This window comes from Numida meleagris, chromosome Z, assembly GCF_002078875.1.
Source record: "Numida meleagris isolate 19003 breed g44 Domestic line chromosome Z, NumMel1.0, whole genome shotgun sequence".
NCBI classification, from domain to species: Eukaryota; Metazoa; Chordata; class Aves; order Galliformes; family Numididae; genus Numida; species Numida meleagris.
In genome coordinates this window covers 42,184,608-42,200,895 of record NC_034438.1, presented here as the reverse complement: position 1 = coordinate 42,200,895, position 16,288 = coordinate 42,184,608, and the positions used below count along the sequence as shown (strand labels likewise).

Sequence of the window (16,288 nt, the reverse complement as noted above, 5' to 3'; positions counted from 1 at the left end):
TTGGCATTCAGCAGCTCAGAAGAAGGTAACTGAAGCAAGCCAAGCAGAATAATAGGTACACAACTAATGCAAATTTTTGTAATAGCAAGTAAAAAAACCACAACAAACAAACAAGAACACCTGCCCCCCAAAAAAGCTGTTAATAAACAAATAGGAATCTACTAATTCAGAAAAACAACAACAACAAAAAAGAGTAATTCCAGTTTACATTACAGTTTTAGGGGAAGTAAGTCCTTTTAAATGAATCTGATTCCATTCTGTGAGATAAAAAACCTAAAAATCAGGAAAGGCGGATCTGATGGAGAAAGTGTTAAGAATGAAAAATTGTTTGTCTAAACTGCAAACTCCATCTTTCACAGAAACGCACCTAAAGCTGTACTAAACGAGGAACAGGATCTTGTGCAGAACACTGAGCAGAAACACTCCCAGAAGCACGTGTATCTGACACACAGATGTTTGATCTTGCATGTTAGCCCAAACCTGGGTCTCCTTTTCCTTTGCAGTTCTCTTTTTACTTATGTGAAAGGACTACTTGCTTTTTCTATGAAAGCACAGCACTAGACATACGTATGGGAACTGCTGAGTCATGGCCTGAACCACTGATGGAGCACCCGGAGGAAAGACCCAGTCAGCCCTGGGAGCACAGGTGAGGCAATTCACCTGTGTGACTGGAAGAGGTGGAGCCAGGCTGCACCCCTCTTAGGCCTCATTTAAGGGCTGACTGCCACTGAGGAAGGATCTTGTTCTGGAGATCCCTCTTTGGTAGAAAGTTTTCCTTGCAAACCCAGAATCTTCTGATCAGAGTGAGTGATCCACTTCCTTTCCTTTGTACCACCTTGCTATTGTGCTGGTCCTTCCACCTCTTTTGTAACACCTTTTCCATTGTGTTGGTCCTTCTGCTTACTACAACATATTGTTAGTTCTTTACGAACTATGAAAAGTTCAACTAGGCACATATACATACCTACTTCTGCTGTCATGCTAACGACACATGGCCTGGCAGGCTATTCAACCTGTAATTCTAAGGTAATTTCTTTAATTTGATCTTTCTAATATAAACAAATGATGTGATATTTCTGCACTGTAGAAAAATATCCAGAAAATTACAGATGTAGCCATTCAATCTATACACACCACACAGGTAGCAGAAGAACTTGCACCATGGGTGTCCCACCTTTTGACTTGCCTGGGCTGCACTCAGTAAAGAGGAATTGTCTTGGGCTCTATATAAAACATACAGTATAGTTAGTGCATGCAAGTAAAAAAATCTTTTTTCCTCATTAAAAAAGAGAGCAACAAAAACATAAAACTAGTAGGATATTTGACCTTCTTTTTGTGAAACTAATGCTTCAGCCTTGCTCAATGGAAGTGGTTGCAATCTGTCCCGAGTTCTCAAGGTGTTGAACAGAGGTTTTTGAACAAATTTTATTCTTTCTGTATTTCATCCTTGAAAACAGTTGTTCGCAAACATGCATACTGTCAAAAAATGACATGAATACGGCATGATCGTAAAGTGAGCGCTACTTTTTCTCTGCTAAGAGAGCTCTCAAAAAAGTATAGTAAAGATACATAAACAAATATTTTCATTGAGTTGAATATCTGACTGCAACTCCACACATTCCATTTGAAAATTTGCAGGTAATGTATCTGTGTCAACAGAATATGGAGTTGCAAATATACAAAAAATTGATGATTTTTTCTAAAATCTTGAAACCTATTCTCAGATTCTTGTATCAAAATGGAATGCATGGTTGCATAGTTTTTTGCAGTTCACAGGAGTGTGTTTAGTCAATGTAACAAAATGCACACAATTATTTACCACGAGATTGCCATAATTTAAGTTTCATTTTGAACACTGTTATGATTTGAAACACAGTACAGATAAATTGACTTTCATCTTGAAGATGCATGTTTAACTCATTTAAATTAGCAGCTAAAGACATCAAAAACAATAAATCTTTGAGACCTTTTTCATCTCCAAGTTCTGACACAAGTTTTCCTTTTGTTTCCATAAATGACCTGATATCATTTTGCTAGTTATAAGATCTCAGTATTTTATCCTGACTTAGCCACTTTCCTTTAGAAAAGTGAATGATGGAGATGTCATAATGAGCATTCATTCTTTAAAGGAACTCCTAGAATTGGTGATGATTCAATCCATTGGACATCATGAAATTCACAACTTTGATAATGATTTGCACAACATTATCCATTTTTAAAGTTTTCACACACAAATTTCCTTGATGTATGACAAGTGATATTTTATCAAATGTGAATTGGAGGTGGCAATTGTACTGTCTTCTTTACAAGTCCCTCTTCTTAAATAGCCACAGCCAGGGCACCATCACCAGCCATACCAGATACTCTGACAAAGGTTAAAGAAAAATACTTTAATGTAATTTCTGTTGCTTCATACGAATTCAGAAATTCAGTTCCGTCTTTTAGTGGCACCAAAGAAGCTATTTCTTCAATGACTTTATATTCACTATCAATACCTCTACCTTATTTGTAGTATCAGTACTTCCACCTATCACCAAAGCTTATAATTTGAAATTTGCAGTTTTACTCTCCAGATTTCTTTGTTTATATGTGTTGAATCTGGCATTATGTTTTGGCATATAATATCTTTTCAAATTGTAATCTTTGAAAATTGACAAGATTTCCTTATAAATCAAGCACAGTACTTGTCTCAACAAAAAAAGTACTTATCTGTCTGTTATTTGATGAGCACTTTCCTTTCACCCAGGCTTATTCTTTTTTGGGCTCTGTTTTCACTTGAGACAACATTAGCTAGGCTGAAATATTGTTATTACCAGTAACTGTGTTTTACTCACCAAATGGCACAAGCACATGTAATGTGCAATACACACAGGTACCAGCACGACTTAGCGTGTGCAGTGGGTATGAGAGAGGCAGCACTGCACTGAGCCCTTCCCTCCACAATGTTCTGCTGTCACCTATGCAGCCCGCATTTGAGCTACACGCAATCAACTCATGAAAAATATAACTAAAAATCATATAATCTTAAAAGTTTACTGTCTTGTGGGGCCACATTACTAGCTGTTGAGGGGAGCGTATACATCTAGTCACTGTAATTTTTAAAAGCACATACAGTGGATAACTGGAATATTTCAGTTAGTTTCCTCTTTAAGCAAGTGAATCTCTGAATATTTTCAAGAATGGGGGAGAATTAGAACCTAAAACAACAGTTGATGTATTTGGGCATTTAAGTTACTGTTTCATGACCTTTTAAAACAGTCATGGCACAACCAAGATATGGCATTATTATAAGCAGGTCACAAAACCACTGAGCTTCTCTAAGTTATTTTAAAGCACCAGGTTCTATACTACTTTATATCTAGTGTCATTGCACTCTTTAGGTTACCTGAAGTTTATATCTGTCCAGAGTTTCACAGGAGAAAACATACATAGTGACACTTGCTTTAAATTGATACAAATTCATTTCAAGAATACAAATGGTTTTTATTAGAGGGAATACTGCATTGTAAGTTTCATAAAGCAACTCTAAGTGGATTATAAAACTTGGGAACACTGAAGCAAAATGTGACATGGAACTAAATAAAAACATTGATTCAAAATAGTACTTCACTGTCACAATTGATAGTAGACATACATGTTCTATCTAAGACCTCAAATTCTACACTCAAAAATAAACAAAAACAACAATAAAATATAAAAGACCAAACGTGCAAACACTGACCCAGTGGCTGCATTCCACAACAGCAAATGTGTACATACCAGTTCTGTAAAAACACACCAGTTTCAGCTAAATCGGAGCTCTTAAATCTTTCCATCTTTTCTCTCATTTGGAAAGTGACCAGTCCTTCAACTGTGGTATACCGCAACTATGGTGGGACTAATGGTACATGGGCATCACATATCTGAAATGGGTTTGGTTAATGACTGAAACCTTACAAATATGACATCACTGAAGAATTACACTGCCTAGATTTGAAATTGGCCCAGTATTACAGTGTCTGACCAACAAAAGACAAAAAGTTTGGGCTAAATAAGCTGCTTTAATTCTCTCAGAACAGAGCAGAAGAGCATGCCTCTGTCTTGACCTGTAGTACAAACAAAAATGAGAAGTGAAGACTGAGCTTCTGGCCCAAAAAGCAGAATTTGTTGAATCTTGAAGGTTTCATAGTTTTAGTTATACTTTTTTTCTTTTCACAAAGGTTACAATTTAGAAGCAAAAAATAAGCATTTACTGACAGTTAATTAGAAGGCATTAACACAGTCTCACAAGTGGTAACACCTGAACTCAAAGGAAGACTTTAGGCTCTGGTCTTTTAGCCACTATCGTCAATGAAGTGCTGACAAACTTCAACTCCATGAGGTTAGCAGGAGGCCTCTGGAGTGCTACTGTGGCTACATCAAAGCAGAAGGGGCCAGGTGAGCAATTTACAGCCAGCCAGCTCTTGCATGCTTCCAGTGTCAGCAGTGGAAAAGGCTGACTACGATTATGTTCTTGACATATTCCTGGGCACCTACCTACCTAGCCTTGGGACTTGATTAAGTTTCAAGACATATGAGCCACAGCAGTATCCTGGATGTCTCCCCACACCCTTGAAGAAACTGGCTGTGTATAGCTAGCTTAGCTTTTAAGAAATACCAGTCAGGTTGGCAGTGGAGCTGTGCCCACACCAGGCCACACGCAGTTCCACAGGCATCAAGCAGGGACAGCTGGCAAGCACACTAGGTGGAGAAAGGAAGTGCTCTGTGGGCGTCAAGCACATTTGATGCAGAGCACTCCACATTTCAGAAGTCAGTTCACATCCTCTGTTGTTAGAAACCCAAATATACGCATGTTCTTGTTCAAGCCTAGCTATTTTGCTGAAGCACAGATGCATGGGAAAAGACACTGTGCTTGCGGAGGACTAAGCAAGGTCTAAGAGGGATTTAAAAGAGAGATGGGATTAATTATGCCTTCTCAGCTAGTAATAACCAAACACAAAGTTCAAATCCCTGACTCTTGTCTTCTGTGTTACAAGATCAAAAAAGCAGTATTATCAATCAATCACAGACTTTACAAAAACATTTTTAAATACATCTTGTAAGCTATAAAAGTTATATTTAAATCAGTTATAGACTGACAATTATGTTTCTCAAAACACAGCATTCTTTATCAGGGGAGGGAAAGAAGGCAAAGCCAAATTGTATATAAATATATGCTGTGCATCTTTTCAATATATAAGCTGGTCAATAAATCAAGATCTTAGAGAAAGCTCCCCCTAGCCTGAAAGGAAATCAAACCTGACAAGAGGTCTCTGTCAATTGCATTCCACTAACACTGCCTATGTTTCTTTAAGAAAATGGTACTTCTCCTTGTTTCGTACATTCTCCCAGCATTTTGCTTTCACCTACATAATTTGCCTTCTCAAGCAATAGCTTCAGACTTGTATTTTTCCACTAGGAACTGACATTAACTCGAAACCTGCACCTTAACTATTCAAGGGCATGTAGGCACAAAAAAAATATTGTCCTTCTGAGCAGGTTGGGTGTGGTACTTGAATGTTGTACATTCCTTCAGTTAATTGAAAATTATATCTCTGCTTTTCAAAGGTTTGGTAAACACATGGCTTGGCAAAAAGATTCTGAGAAACAAGCCAGGAATACCTATTTAAAATTACTTTGATTTCAAGTATGCTGTTAATAATATAAATCAATCCACAATAGAATTTCTGGTACTATAAGCCAACATCCTCCTTTAAAACCAACAAGAGGAAAAATCAAAAAGTAGGTCACTACAAAAACATACAAACCTGGGAGAGAGCCAAAAGAGCCAAAATATAGATCTTTATCTGTGGTTTTACTAACCTTAGTGAATCATAACAAAATTGAGACCCAAATCCCTATAAATTAAGACAAAATCCTTCCTCTTTTTTTTTTTTTTAATTTGTTTTTTCCTCTATAAGACCAATTTGTGGCAACTATATCCATTCTCTCAGATAGGTCCCATCTGTTACTGACAGGCAGCTGTTCCACAATAGAGATGTAGGGAAATTCTGAGCCTCTACCTGTATTCTATTTTTATTTACCAAGGTACCTGGAAAATACTTTTATAAAACATTGATCCACAGATACGACATACTTATTGCCAGAGACACTAAGACAGTTTGAAGAGTTATTAAAATAGTATCAAATAGATTACTCAGAAAAAAGTCAGCTGAAAATTAAGGGAAATAAAACACAGCCTATTTCTTCCAAATGCTGAGAATTGATAGCTTTACCTTTAGGGCTCTTAATATTTTAAAAACCTTATTAAGCAACCTTTTTATACAAGCCTGCTGTCTCAACAGATGTCAAGATTTGCCATCAACTTGTAAAAGCAGTATCGCACACACTTTTTACTTTGTTTTTAGTTATACTCATGGATTAGCTCCTTAAAACTTCAGGTAGTCTATTTTTCAGTTGAAATTGTGGAAATTTCCAGAACACAACAGTATTCAGTTGAGAAGGTCAGTTTCAGCTAAATGCTGTTGGCACAACCGACTGGATTTCACAACAATAGGAATGCAAAAATAAAATGCATTTGCATACGACACTAAGAACAGTTTTGTGCACTCTAGCTTTCTGGACTCAGCCCGACTGTCCCATCTGCAATTACACAATGGACTAAGATGGTGAACACAAATTGTTCTCTGTGCTGAAATGTCAGTGCCATCTGGTCCAGACTTCAAGTTGCTGGCATGCCTGTTTGTCTGTGGAGGTGATGAAAGAATCGTCTTAAAAGACCTCCTTTAAATGATCAATAAAGGAAGTTTCCCATGATACACTGAGGGCTTACCATGCCATTTTAGCCAACAAGCACAACCTATCTCCCAAATGTGTTGGCTTGTTAATTCATTTGGTAAATCAAGTTTAGCAGATTTTAATAAAGTCTCTGCACTCTAGATAGTTTGCATTCAATATCACAGATAAAAAAATATTTTTAACACTATCAGTAATGCAAAAATATATAGCTTCATTTGCCAGGATTCCACATAAAACATCTTTTCTGAAAGTTGTGTCACCATCAGAATGGGAGCAGCAGATGTGCTGTGCCACAGAGGTGATGATCCACCTTTCTCCAATACCCTTAATGGTGGCCCACTCCTTAAAGGGCCTGCCATGCTGGTGTGGTCAGATTATATGGGATCTCTACTCACTGCCACGCAACTCCTCACTGCTCTCTGATCTTAGCACAGGTCAACTCCATAATAAATACCAGGCAACTGAAGCTGCAGTTATGGCCAGACATCCTGTTTGCTATGAATTCTATTTTTGATACTTTTGTTATGTTAAAAATGGGAACTCCTGGTTCAATCAGTTTGTTGTTATGAAGTAATTAATCTTGCAGCTAGTTTATCCAAAAATACTTTACCAGAGATCTAAGTGTGTATAATTCCCACTTCTCACTGTCAGTATGAAGGTCCTCCACCCCCACAAGTGCCTGACCTGCATTTTGGGAGCTTCCAGACTGTCCTGAGAGGTAAATATGCAGGCTTTCATAATGACTTCAAAAGGGTCTTTCTGCTATCTAACCTGAAAGTAATATAGTTACAGAAGTTTGTAACATTACACTTCTAGATAGAGCTAAGACATTAAAAAAGATACAAAACTCAAAACAATTTATGCAGAAATTTTCTAATAGCAAACTACCAGTAGGCCACAAACATCATCTGGGGGATGGATGCTCCCATCTGGGACAAAGCCTTTCTTAACAAGTACTTCTCCCCTGATAACTTACAGCTTGGATCCCATTTAATTCATGTTCACTTACCCTATTGTCTTTTAATATATTACCTCCTTCTCTCTGAGGTAATAACTGGAAGACAGCTGAGAGACATGACCAACTACTCAGTGTTCTCAAACATCCATTCACTACTTCCTACTGCAAGATGTCTTAAACACTTTCAGCTCGGCAGCTCCTAAAATCAGTCAGGTGTCTCTTGTCTTCTGTCAGTTTAGCCATCATCATTCTAACTGACTTAGTAATGGTTTTAATTTTAAAAGAGCTTTCTGACTGAGCATTTACACAGACTGCCTTATATACAACATACTCAGTTCTTATATCTTGCTCTGTTCAAACACATGTTCTCTCCCTGTATGAACTGCAGATTTCTAGAAGGAATGTCACACACAAAAGAAATGCACCAGTAACACAAAAAGCGCAGAGTAAATAATGGAAAACTAGTTTATTTTCCTCTCCAGAAGGAATGCCTGCAAAAGATATGAAGTTGAGAGCATCGGCACCTTCTCTAGAAGTTCAGATGTTACTTATCTTCAAATCCACCCTATCCTTGGCTTGTGCTGAAACAATCGAAAAAGGATTTTAAATAATACCAGCTCTCTTGTTAGCTGTTTCAGGAACTACTTCTACTAAGAAACCTACACTGAGCAACCCTTAGATATAGATAACTTTTTAGTCATTACCAATCCTGTCTGTACTTGACTTAAGAAACAACAGGCTCTTTTTAACTACTCCACTGCCCTTCCTAAAAGCAGAGTCCACTTAACTAACAATACACTGTAAAAACACTTGATCTGGATGAATATTTAATAGTTGTTCTATTGTTACTTGAGTTGAAAAAGAACAAAAAAACAACCTTCACACCACTACTTAGGAACAGCCCACTCTGTAACAGAAAGTCTGATGATGGGTCAGTCTGAAGTTTAGTAAGAAGTTTCTAACTAAAGTAGCAGGGAACAACAAAAAACACTGACAGAAATTACTGCAACACTCTGCCATAAAGAATTACACCAACACAGATTATAGGCAGGCAAAGGAAACAAATGGGAAGCCCACTCAGACACTACCACATCAAAGAACACATTTGATACAATATTTCAAAAATAAAAGTTAAGTCTAAGCAGAAAAAAAAAAAAAAAAACACCAACAGACCAAAACAAAACAAAACAAAAAAATCACATATCTGGTTGATGATAACTGCAGGTCCTTAGGAAAAAGGGGGCAAGCTCCCTTCTGGGAAAAATTCTCAAGTGCAGGACACCGGGGCAAGGTTGAGGGCAAGTGTGTATATATATATACGTATGTATATGTGCATAAATATGTATATATGCACATACACACACTAAATATATACATACTGGGGAGAATTACTTCAAGTTTCAGAAATAAGAATCTTTTGTATCCTGATTAAATTTTTGACCAAGCAAAGAAAATATACATGAAAAAAACTGCATCCCACTTGCCTGCTCTATTAGTCACATGCTTCACAAAAACTTCAAATAACTCATCTTGTAACCATGCCTAATTTAATATGAAAGTCAGAATTTCAGCTCAAACCCTTAGGGGAACTCAGATGGATTATTGTTAAATCTTTGCCAGTGCTTTGGAAAGTCTGCACTGCAAAACACCCACCCAGACCACTTTTAACTAAGCCAAGATGGTAATAAATTCAATAAACCATAAAAAAGCCACTTGCACTATATGCTAGCTTATAGAATATGAAGGATATCCTTGTACGAACATCTTTAACTTGACATTCACTCCATATATCTTTTCACTGCTATCTCCCATCTCTCAACTTTAAAAGCAAACGAAACATAAAATTAAGTAGCCAAATTCCCCCTACCTGTAACTTAAAGTAACTTCAGTTTTGTGCCTAGTTCTGGAGTGTTTTGCAGGCCAGCAATGGGACTATACACCTGAAGGAGAAGCCTCCCCAGTGGAATATGCAGGTACTAAGGCGGGGAGGGGGAACACAAACAGCCTTCAGCTTCAGTTTTCCATCTGCATTTCCTTTCCCAAGCCTACCTAGGTCTCCTCAGTCAAGATGCTAATAGCAATGAGCATGACAATAAAATCTCAGTGAAGTTACTTGCATTGACTACGCTTCAAGATTTGGTCACTTTTCACTTGGTCACGTCAAGTTTATATAAATTGCTCATTAATGTAACCAGAATCCTAATAAGGTGTCAGTACGTTGATTTGACTTCTCTTACTTTCCAGTTTGTCCTCTGTGTAATGAATATTGAGTTATTGCACTTTTTTTTATTCTGCAAGTGACTAACAGAGTTCACATTTCTGTGTCCATGATCAGGTTTTCATAAACATTTAACAGGTACTGACAACAGCATGGTCAGCTAAAACTCACATAAGAGTCTCCAAAAGTAATTCTTTCCAACAGTGGATTTGTTGAGTCATAAGGAATTTCCATTGCCATCCAAAGATAATTTTATAACATTTTATTCATTTGGCTTGTTCTAAGACTCCAGGGTAATAGAAACATTCAGATGAAAATTACTCAAGAGTAAGGAAGCTGAGAAACATGGGCTTTTTCATCGATAAAAGGAATAGGCAAACACTGGCCAGCATGTGATTCACAAGTATCAAGTTATATGGAAAGAAAAATAGGAGTAAGATACTGAGAATTTGATGTCTAGCACAAAGAACAATTGCTCAGGTGCTCTGACACTAGCAACAACAAATCATAGAATCACAGAATTGCTCAGGTTGGAAAAGACCTTCAAGATCATCAAGTTCAACCACAACCTAACCATACTACTATAACTCTATCAACCCACCTCTAAATCATGTCCCTGAGCACCACATCCAGATCATTTTTAAACACATTCAGGGATGGTGACTCAACCACCTCCCTGGGGAGCCTGTTCCAATGCTTAACAACCCTTTCTGGAAAGAATATTTTCCTGATATCCAACCTAATACTAAATCTCTCCTGGTGCAACTTGAGGCCACTTCCCCTTGTCCTGTCACCTGTCACCAGTGAGAAGACACCAACCCCGCTCCCACTGCAATCACCTTTCAGGTATTTGAAGAGAGCAATAAGGTCTCCCCTCAGCCTCCTCTTCCCCAGACTAAACAGCCCCAGTTCCTTTAGTCTCCCCTCGCAGGGCATATTCTCCAAGCCCTTCACAAGCCTTGTTGCCCTTCTTTGGACCTGTTCCAGCACCTCAATGTCCTTTCTGTACTGAGGTGCCCAAAACTGAATGCAGTACTTGAGGTGGGGCCTCACCAGTGCCGAATACAGGGGCAGGATGACTTCCCTAGTCCTGCTCACCACACCATTCCTGATACAAGCCAGGATGCCATTGGCCTTCTTGGCCACCTGGGCACACTGCTGGCTCATATTCAGCCAACTGTCCATCAGTACACCAAGGTCCCTTTCTGTCAGCCAGCTTTCCAGCCACTCCTCCCCAAGCCTGTAGGGTTGCCTGGGGTTTCTGCGACCAAAATGCAGGAACTAACACTTGGCCCTATTGAAACTCATATGGTTTACCTTTGCCCATTGATCCAGTCTATCCAGGTCCCTCTGTAGTGCCTTTCTACTCTCCAGCAGATCAACACTCCTTCCCAACTTGGTGTCGTCTGCAAACAGAGAACCCCTAAACTTTCACAGTCATTGCATCTCTCAGTCTCTGAATGTTTTAGGAATATTAATGTGGCTTAATTAAACTAAGTATATTTTAACGTTACATAGCAGAACTCAGTCTTGCTTACTTTCCCTACATACTACAGGTCATTCATGTGGTATAAGAAAGGACAAATGTATGTTTCAGTAACTTTGCAACCCACCGCAGATCTGCAGACATGGAGACTTCTTCAGAGATGTCTTCAAGACCTTAACAATGGAAATGGAAAGGTAGTGGTTACAGCAAAACAATAAGGCACCCAATTTCTCCTTAGTTGAAAGAGATATGTCAACTAAAGCAGCAGTGTCATAACTGAGGTAGAAGATGCATTCAGACCTACAGTTCACTTCACAGCTGAATGCTGAGATGGGAAATGAGGAAAATATAAGCTAAGAAGGGGACCAGAATTCCAGACTCCTTTTCACTCAGCCATCATTCTGTCACAACAAAAGTGGTGTTGTAAAAACAGTATAATTATGGAGGAAGAAAATCACCAGTCTTTTAGACATGATCATCTCGGTAGTCTGCAATAAAACAAACCACTTACTGTATTCAATTTAGGCACACAATGAAAAAAAATCACAGACATACTGGGGAGCCCTTTCTTCCATATCCAAACAATTCAACTATGACAATCCAATATAGGTTGAAGTTTTTGAATACTTTCTTTCAAAAACAGACATCCAAAATAATAAAAAAAAAATTGTAAGCATATGGCACCATGAAAGAGTAAACAATATTGCTTTTGGATCTAGCTGAGGGATTTCTGCTGTATGAGGAAACCAAGGTTGACTTTTAAAAATCTAAAAATAATTCTAAGAATGCTTCCTGTCTCAGTGCTCAGGACAAGAGAAAACAAATGAAAAGACTTAAGTGTCTACACACCATCTAGGTCATTGGTATTATACAATCTCCCTTTTTAAAAACACTTCAAACAAATTCCTATACAGGACATTCACAGACTATAACTGATTGAAAACAAGTGCAAGATATGAAATACACCCTTTAAGTACAAAATGGTTTGTTTTCTGAAGTCCCTAAGGAAAAACTGAAAAGGAAACTGTAAGAGAATCTCATGGTCTGACCAAATATTTCTAAATATAACCCTTTAGATGTTTACTTACATGCCACTTTATACCAGAAGGTTGTATCACTATAAAAGACATTCACACAGGATATCTATTTCTATATTTTTGTCTTGAATAGTCTTAAAGTAACAGATATCATTAGGATAAGTATACCTGAATAGCAAATAATTATGTATCCAATTATTATTTTTCATAGGTTCTAACTCTTTACTACCTCCACCTCATTTGTATCTTTTTTTAAACTGTACAAGCACAAGATGCTGGCAGATTTCTAGCTTCTCAACTAAGACTCATGTTCCCAGCACAATTATACTCCAACACTATCATACAGTGCATGAAAGTTATCTGAAAGTTATACAATCTAAACTATTTGAACTGAAAAAAAAAAGATTTAGCAAGATTTTATTAGGTATTTTTTTCTCCCTCTGTGTTATAAAAGTTACAGAACAGCATACACTCATCTAGACAATCAAAGACGAAAAGGTAAATCACTGTCCATTAAATTACTACCCTTTAACATCCAAAACCTGCACTTATATTTGACACTTCAAATCAAAAGCACAAAACATAGCCTTAATGAATTACTGAAAATTATGTTCTACTATAAATACGGCAATATTCCAGATTTTGGACTTGATGATCCTTGTGAGTCCCAACTCAGAATATTCTATGAAATTCTAATAAAATGAATCCACCTCTGCTTAAGTTCATCTTTTGAGTTATACTGCTGTATGTGCTGGGCATTTCATGGATAATGGTGTGGCTTAATTCAGTGGCATTTATAACATAAAGAGCCCTCAGGCAAAGGGTTGTGTTCAGACACCACAGGTGATGATTGCAGTGGGTTGTGTTCAGACACCACAGGTGATGATTGCAGTCCATATCCTTCCCTTAACCAAATCTCTTAGAGATCTTTGTATTTACTTAACATCACTACACCTCAGTTTCCCACATCTAAAACCAGTGTAAGTATTAATGATCACTATTCTTCTGCAGTGATATTAGAAGAAGCACACACATTTGAGGTATCTCATGCAGTGGTAATGATGTTCTTAGATAAAAAAAATAAACTTTGAAATCACAGAATTGTTTAGGTTGGAACAGTCCATAAAGACGATCAAGTTCCAATCCTCTTGCCATAGATAGGGATCCTTCCCACTAGATCAGGTTGCCCCAATCCAGCCTGGCCTTGAACACCTCCAGCAACAGGGCATCCACAGCTTCTCTAGGCAAACTGTTCCAGTGCCTCACCATCAACACAGGGAAGAACATCTTCCAAATATCTCTTAGTTTAAAGCCATTACCCCTGGTCCTGTCACTGAACTACCTTATACACAGTCTCTCTCCAGCTTTCTTATAGGCCCTCTTTTTAGGTACCAGAAGGCTGCAGTGATGTTTCTTGTAGAGCTTTCCCTTCTGTCTAGACTAAACAACTCAATTGTATGAGATTGTCAGCATAACAGAAGTGCTCCAGCCCTCTGATTGTCCTTGTGGCCCTCCTCTGGACTCGTTGGACTCGTTCCAACAGGTCCAGGTCCTTGTTATTTTAGGGGACCTAGAGTTAAATGCAATATTCCAGGTCGGGTCTCACAAGAGCAGAGTATAGGTGAACAATCACCTCCTTCAACTCACTGGTCATGCTTCTTAGGATGCAGCTCCGGATATGGTTGACTTTCTTGGCTGCAAGCACATACTGATTACTCAGGTTGAGTTTTTCATCATCTAACAACCCCAAGTCCTTATCCTTGTGGCTGCTCTCAATCCATTCTCGCCCAGCCTGTCATTGACATTTGTGCTTGTCAATGTTGTGACTCAGGTGCAGAACCTTGCACTTAGCCTTGATGAGCTCCATGACATTTGCTTGGGACAGCCTCTCAAGCCTGTTAAGGTTCCTCTGGATAGCATCTCTTTCCTCGCTTTCTGTACAAAACACTGAGTAAACACACAGTCACACTGGAACTCAATCTTCACACAACTACTATTTTGTTTTGAGAAATCCAGAATGTAGATTATATATAACTCAACCCTGCAACTTAGAGCTGCTATAAAAATAGGAGCAATGCATACGACACTGAAAAGCATTTTATCATGTATTTTTCTTCACCTGTCCTGATAAACAAAAGTTGTTGTTTTTCAAGGAGTAAAAACTTAATCTCTGAAAAAACTTTACAGATGTTATAGAATAAGGTGGTGTATTAGAACAAAAATACGATATCAGTTACTTAGACCTGCAAAAATTTTAGCACATCTTCAGTTAACGTATCTGCATCTATAAATTCAGGTAAACCAATATCACCATTCTTAGCTTCCTAGCAACCTCTTCTCCTAAGTATTTGAAAACCTAAGCAGCTTACTCAGGGTGATACAGAAAATAAAGTTGTCATGATAAAAACTTTATTTATCAAGCCACAACAAGGGTAAATGTAGCTGAAAAACTTAAAAAGATTTGCACTTAATTGCATCTTGTGGGTTTCCCACACTATAAAACCAGCAAATGCTCAGAAGGGAACTGTCTGTAGAGGGAAAGTGAAATTGCAGGAGAGGGAAGAAAACTGAGCTTAAGACAAATGAATTCTACAATTTCTCTCTCTCTATGATTATCCTCTCACTTGCCCCTAAGTCCTGCACAATGGTTTCTTTTATGCTGTCAGTTGGAAAAAATATTATATCACATCTCCCAGTAAAAAAATACTCCAGACAGTTAGGAGAAGTCAATTTTTTTCTTCAATCAGAAAAGTGGTCGCTTGGAAGAAAGATCTTGAGAATGAACAACTAAAGCCTACATTTAAAAACGAGTAGTTTTACTAAACTCATCAGAACTGCAGCCAAAACATGGAAATATCTTGAATTCAAACAAAATGAAGACCATCACAGCTATTCAAAGACCAGCCCAGAGCCAGTCATCTTTTCTTTGAAATAAACAGGATCCCAAGCATGAAAACATTTAATATTCTGGAGATTTATTTCATTTCCTTTTGCAAAACAGATGAGAGAATGTAAGCAAGATACTCGTCAGCCTTCCAAATTAAGTCCTAAGCCCCTATCTTGTCATGTATTGTAGTGGAGGAAAAAACCAACTGCAAGGCAAATTCATGATGTGGCTGTTCAGCTCATGTGGGGTATATGACCTGAAGGTTAAGTAGGATATAGTTCATAAAATTAAATAAAATAAAACTGTAGTAAGCAGAATTAATGAAATACAGTTTTCTGCTAACTTGTGTCTCATGACCAAACTGTCTCATAGGCTCAAATTGTCAACAGAGATGTTTTCTGTGGTTGGCACAGTCATAACATCTCTATAATGCATCTGCTAGGATTCCCAGAAACAATGGAGCTTGTGCTTCTGTCTTGTCTTTATTCTTGCTCTCATAGGAACGTGGAAGATTTAGAATATTAACGAATTTCACTGGAAATGGACAGTGGATGCCTAAATTAAAAGCATAAAGGTAAGAAAGACACAATCATGTAATTGCCTACGTTTATTTTCCATCAGAAATTTTTCAGGATAATATAAAAGCTTTTCTTAAGAGCTGCTTATTAACTGGAACATGGTTATGATACAGGAAGACAACAAGATTTCTTAGACTTTCTTTATTAACTGCCACTGGATATCATGTCTGAATCCAAACTGAAAAAAATGAAATATTTACATGTAAATATCCTACAAATATTCATGATAACGTTGAGATACTGTAAGCTGGTTTTAAATGCATGCACAGGTTGTACAAAACCTGTGAGTAACACATCCATCTGAAGACAGGAACTAGTCAGTTGTGAGCAGTCACTCTATTTGTGCC

General features: G+C 37.8%; 1 protein-coding gene across 17 annotated transcripts in view; it reads right to left on the bottom strand.

The window, feature by feature from the left end:
- Positions 1-16,288, bottom strand: part of CZH9orf3 (chromosome Z C9orf3 homolog) — a 206,822-nt gene that overhangs the window by 57,146 nt on the left and 133,388 nt on the right. For 3 of the 17 annotated variants that reach the window (XR_002433216.1, XR_002433213.1, XM_021379878.1), the window contains one exon: positions 16,068-16,287. The exons of the other annotated variants lie outside the window; for them this stretch is intronic. Coding sequence is in view for 1 of the 3 variants with exons in the window: in XM_021379878.1 (XP_021235553.1) it covers positions 16,273-16,287 (15 nt within the window). In the remaining 2 variants the exon portion in view is untranslated. Of the gene's footprint in view, positions 1-16,067; position 16,288 lie in introns of those variants that run through there. 17 annotated transcript variants of the gene reach the window in all.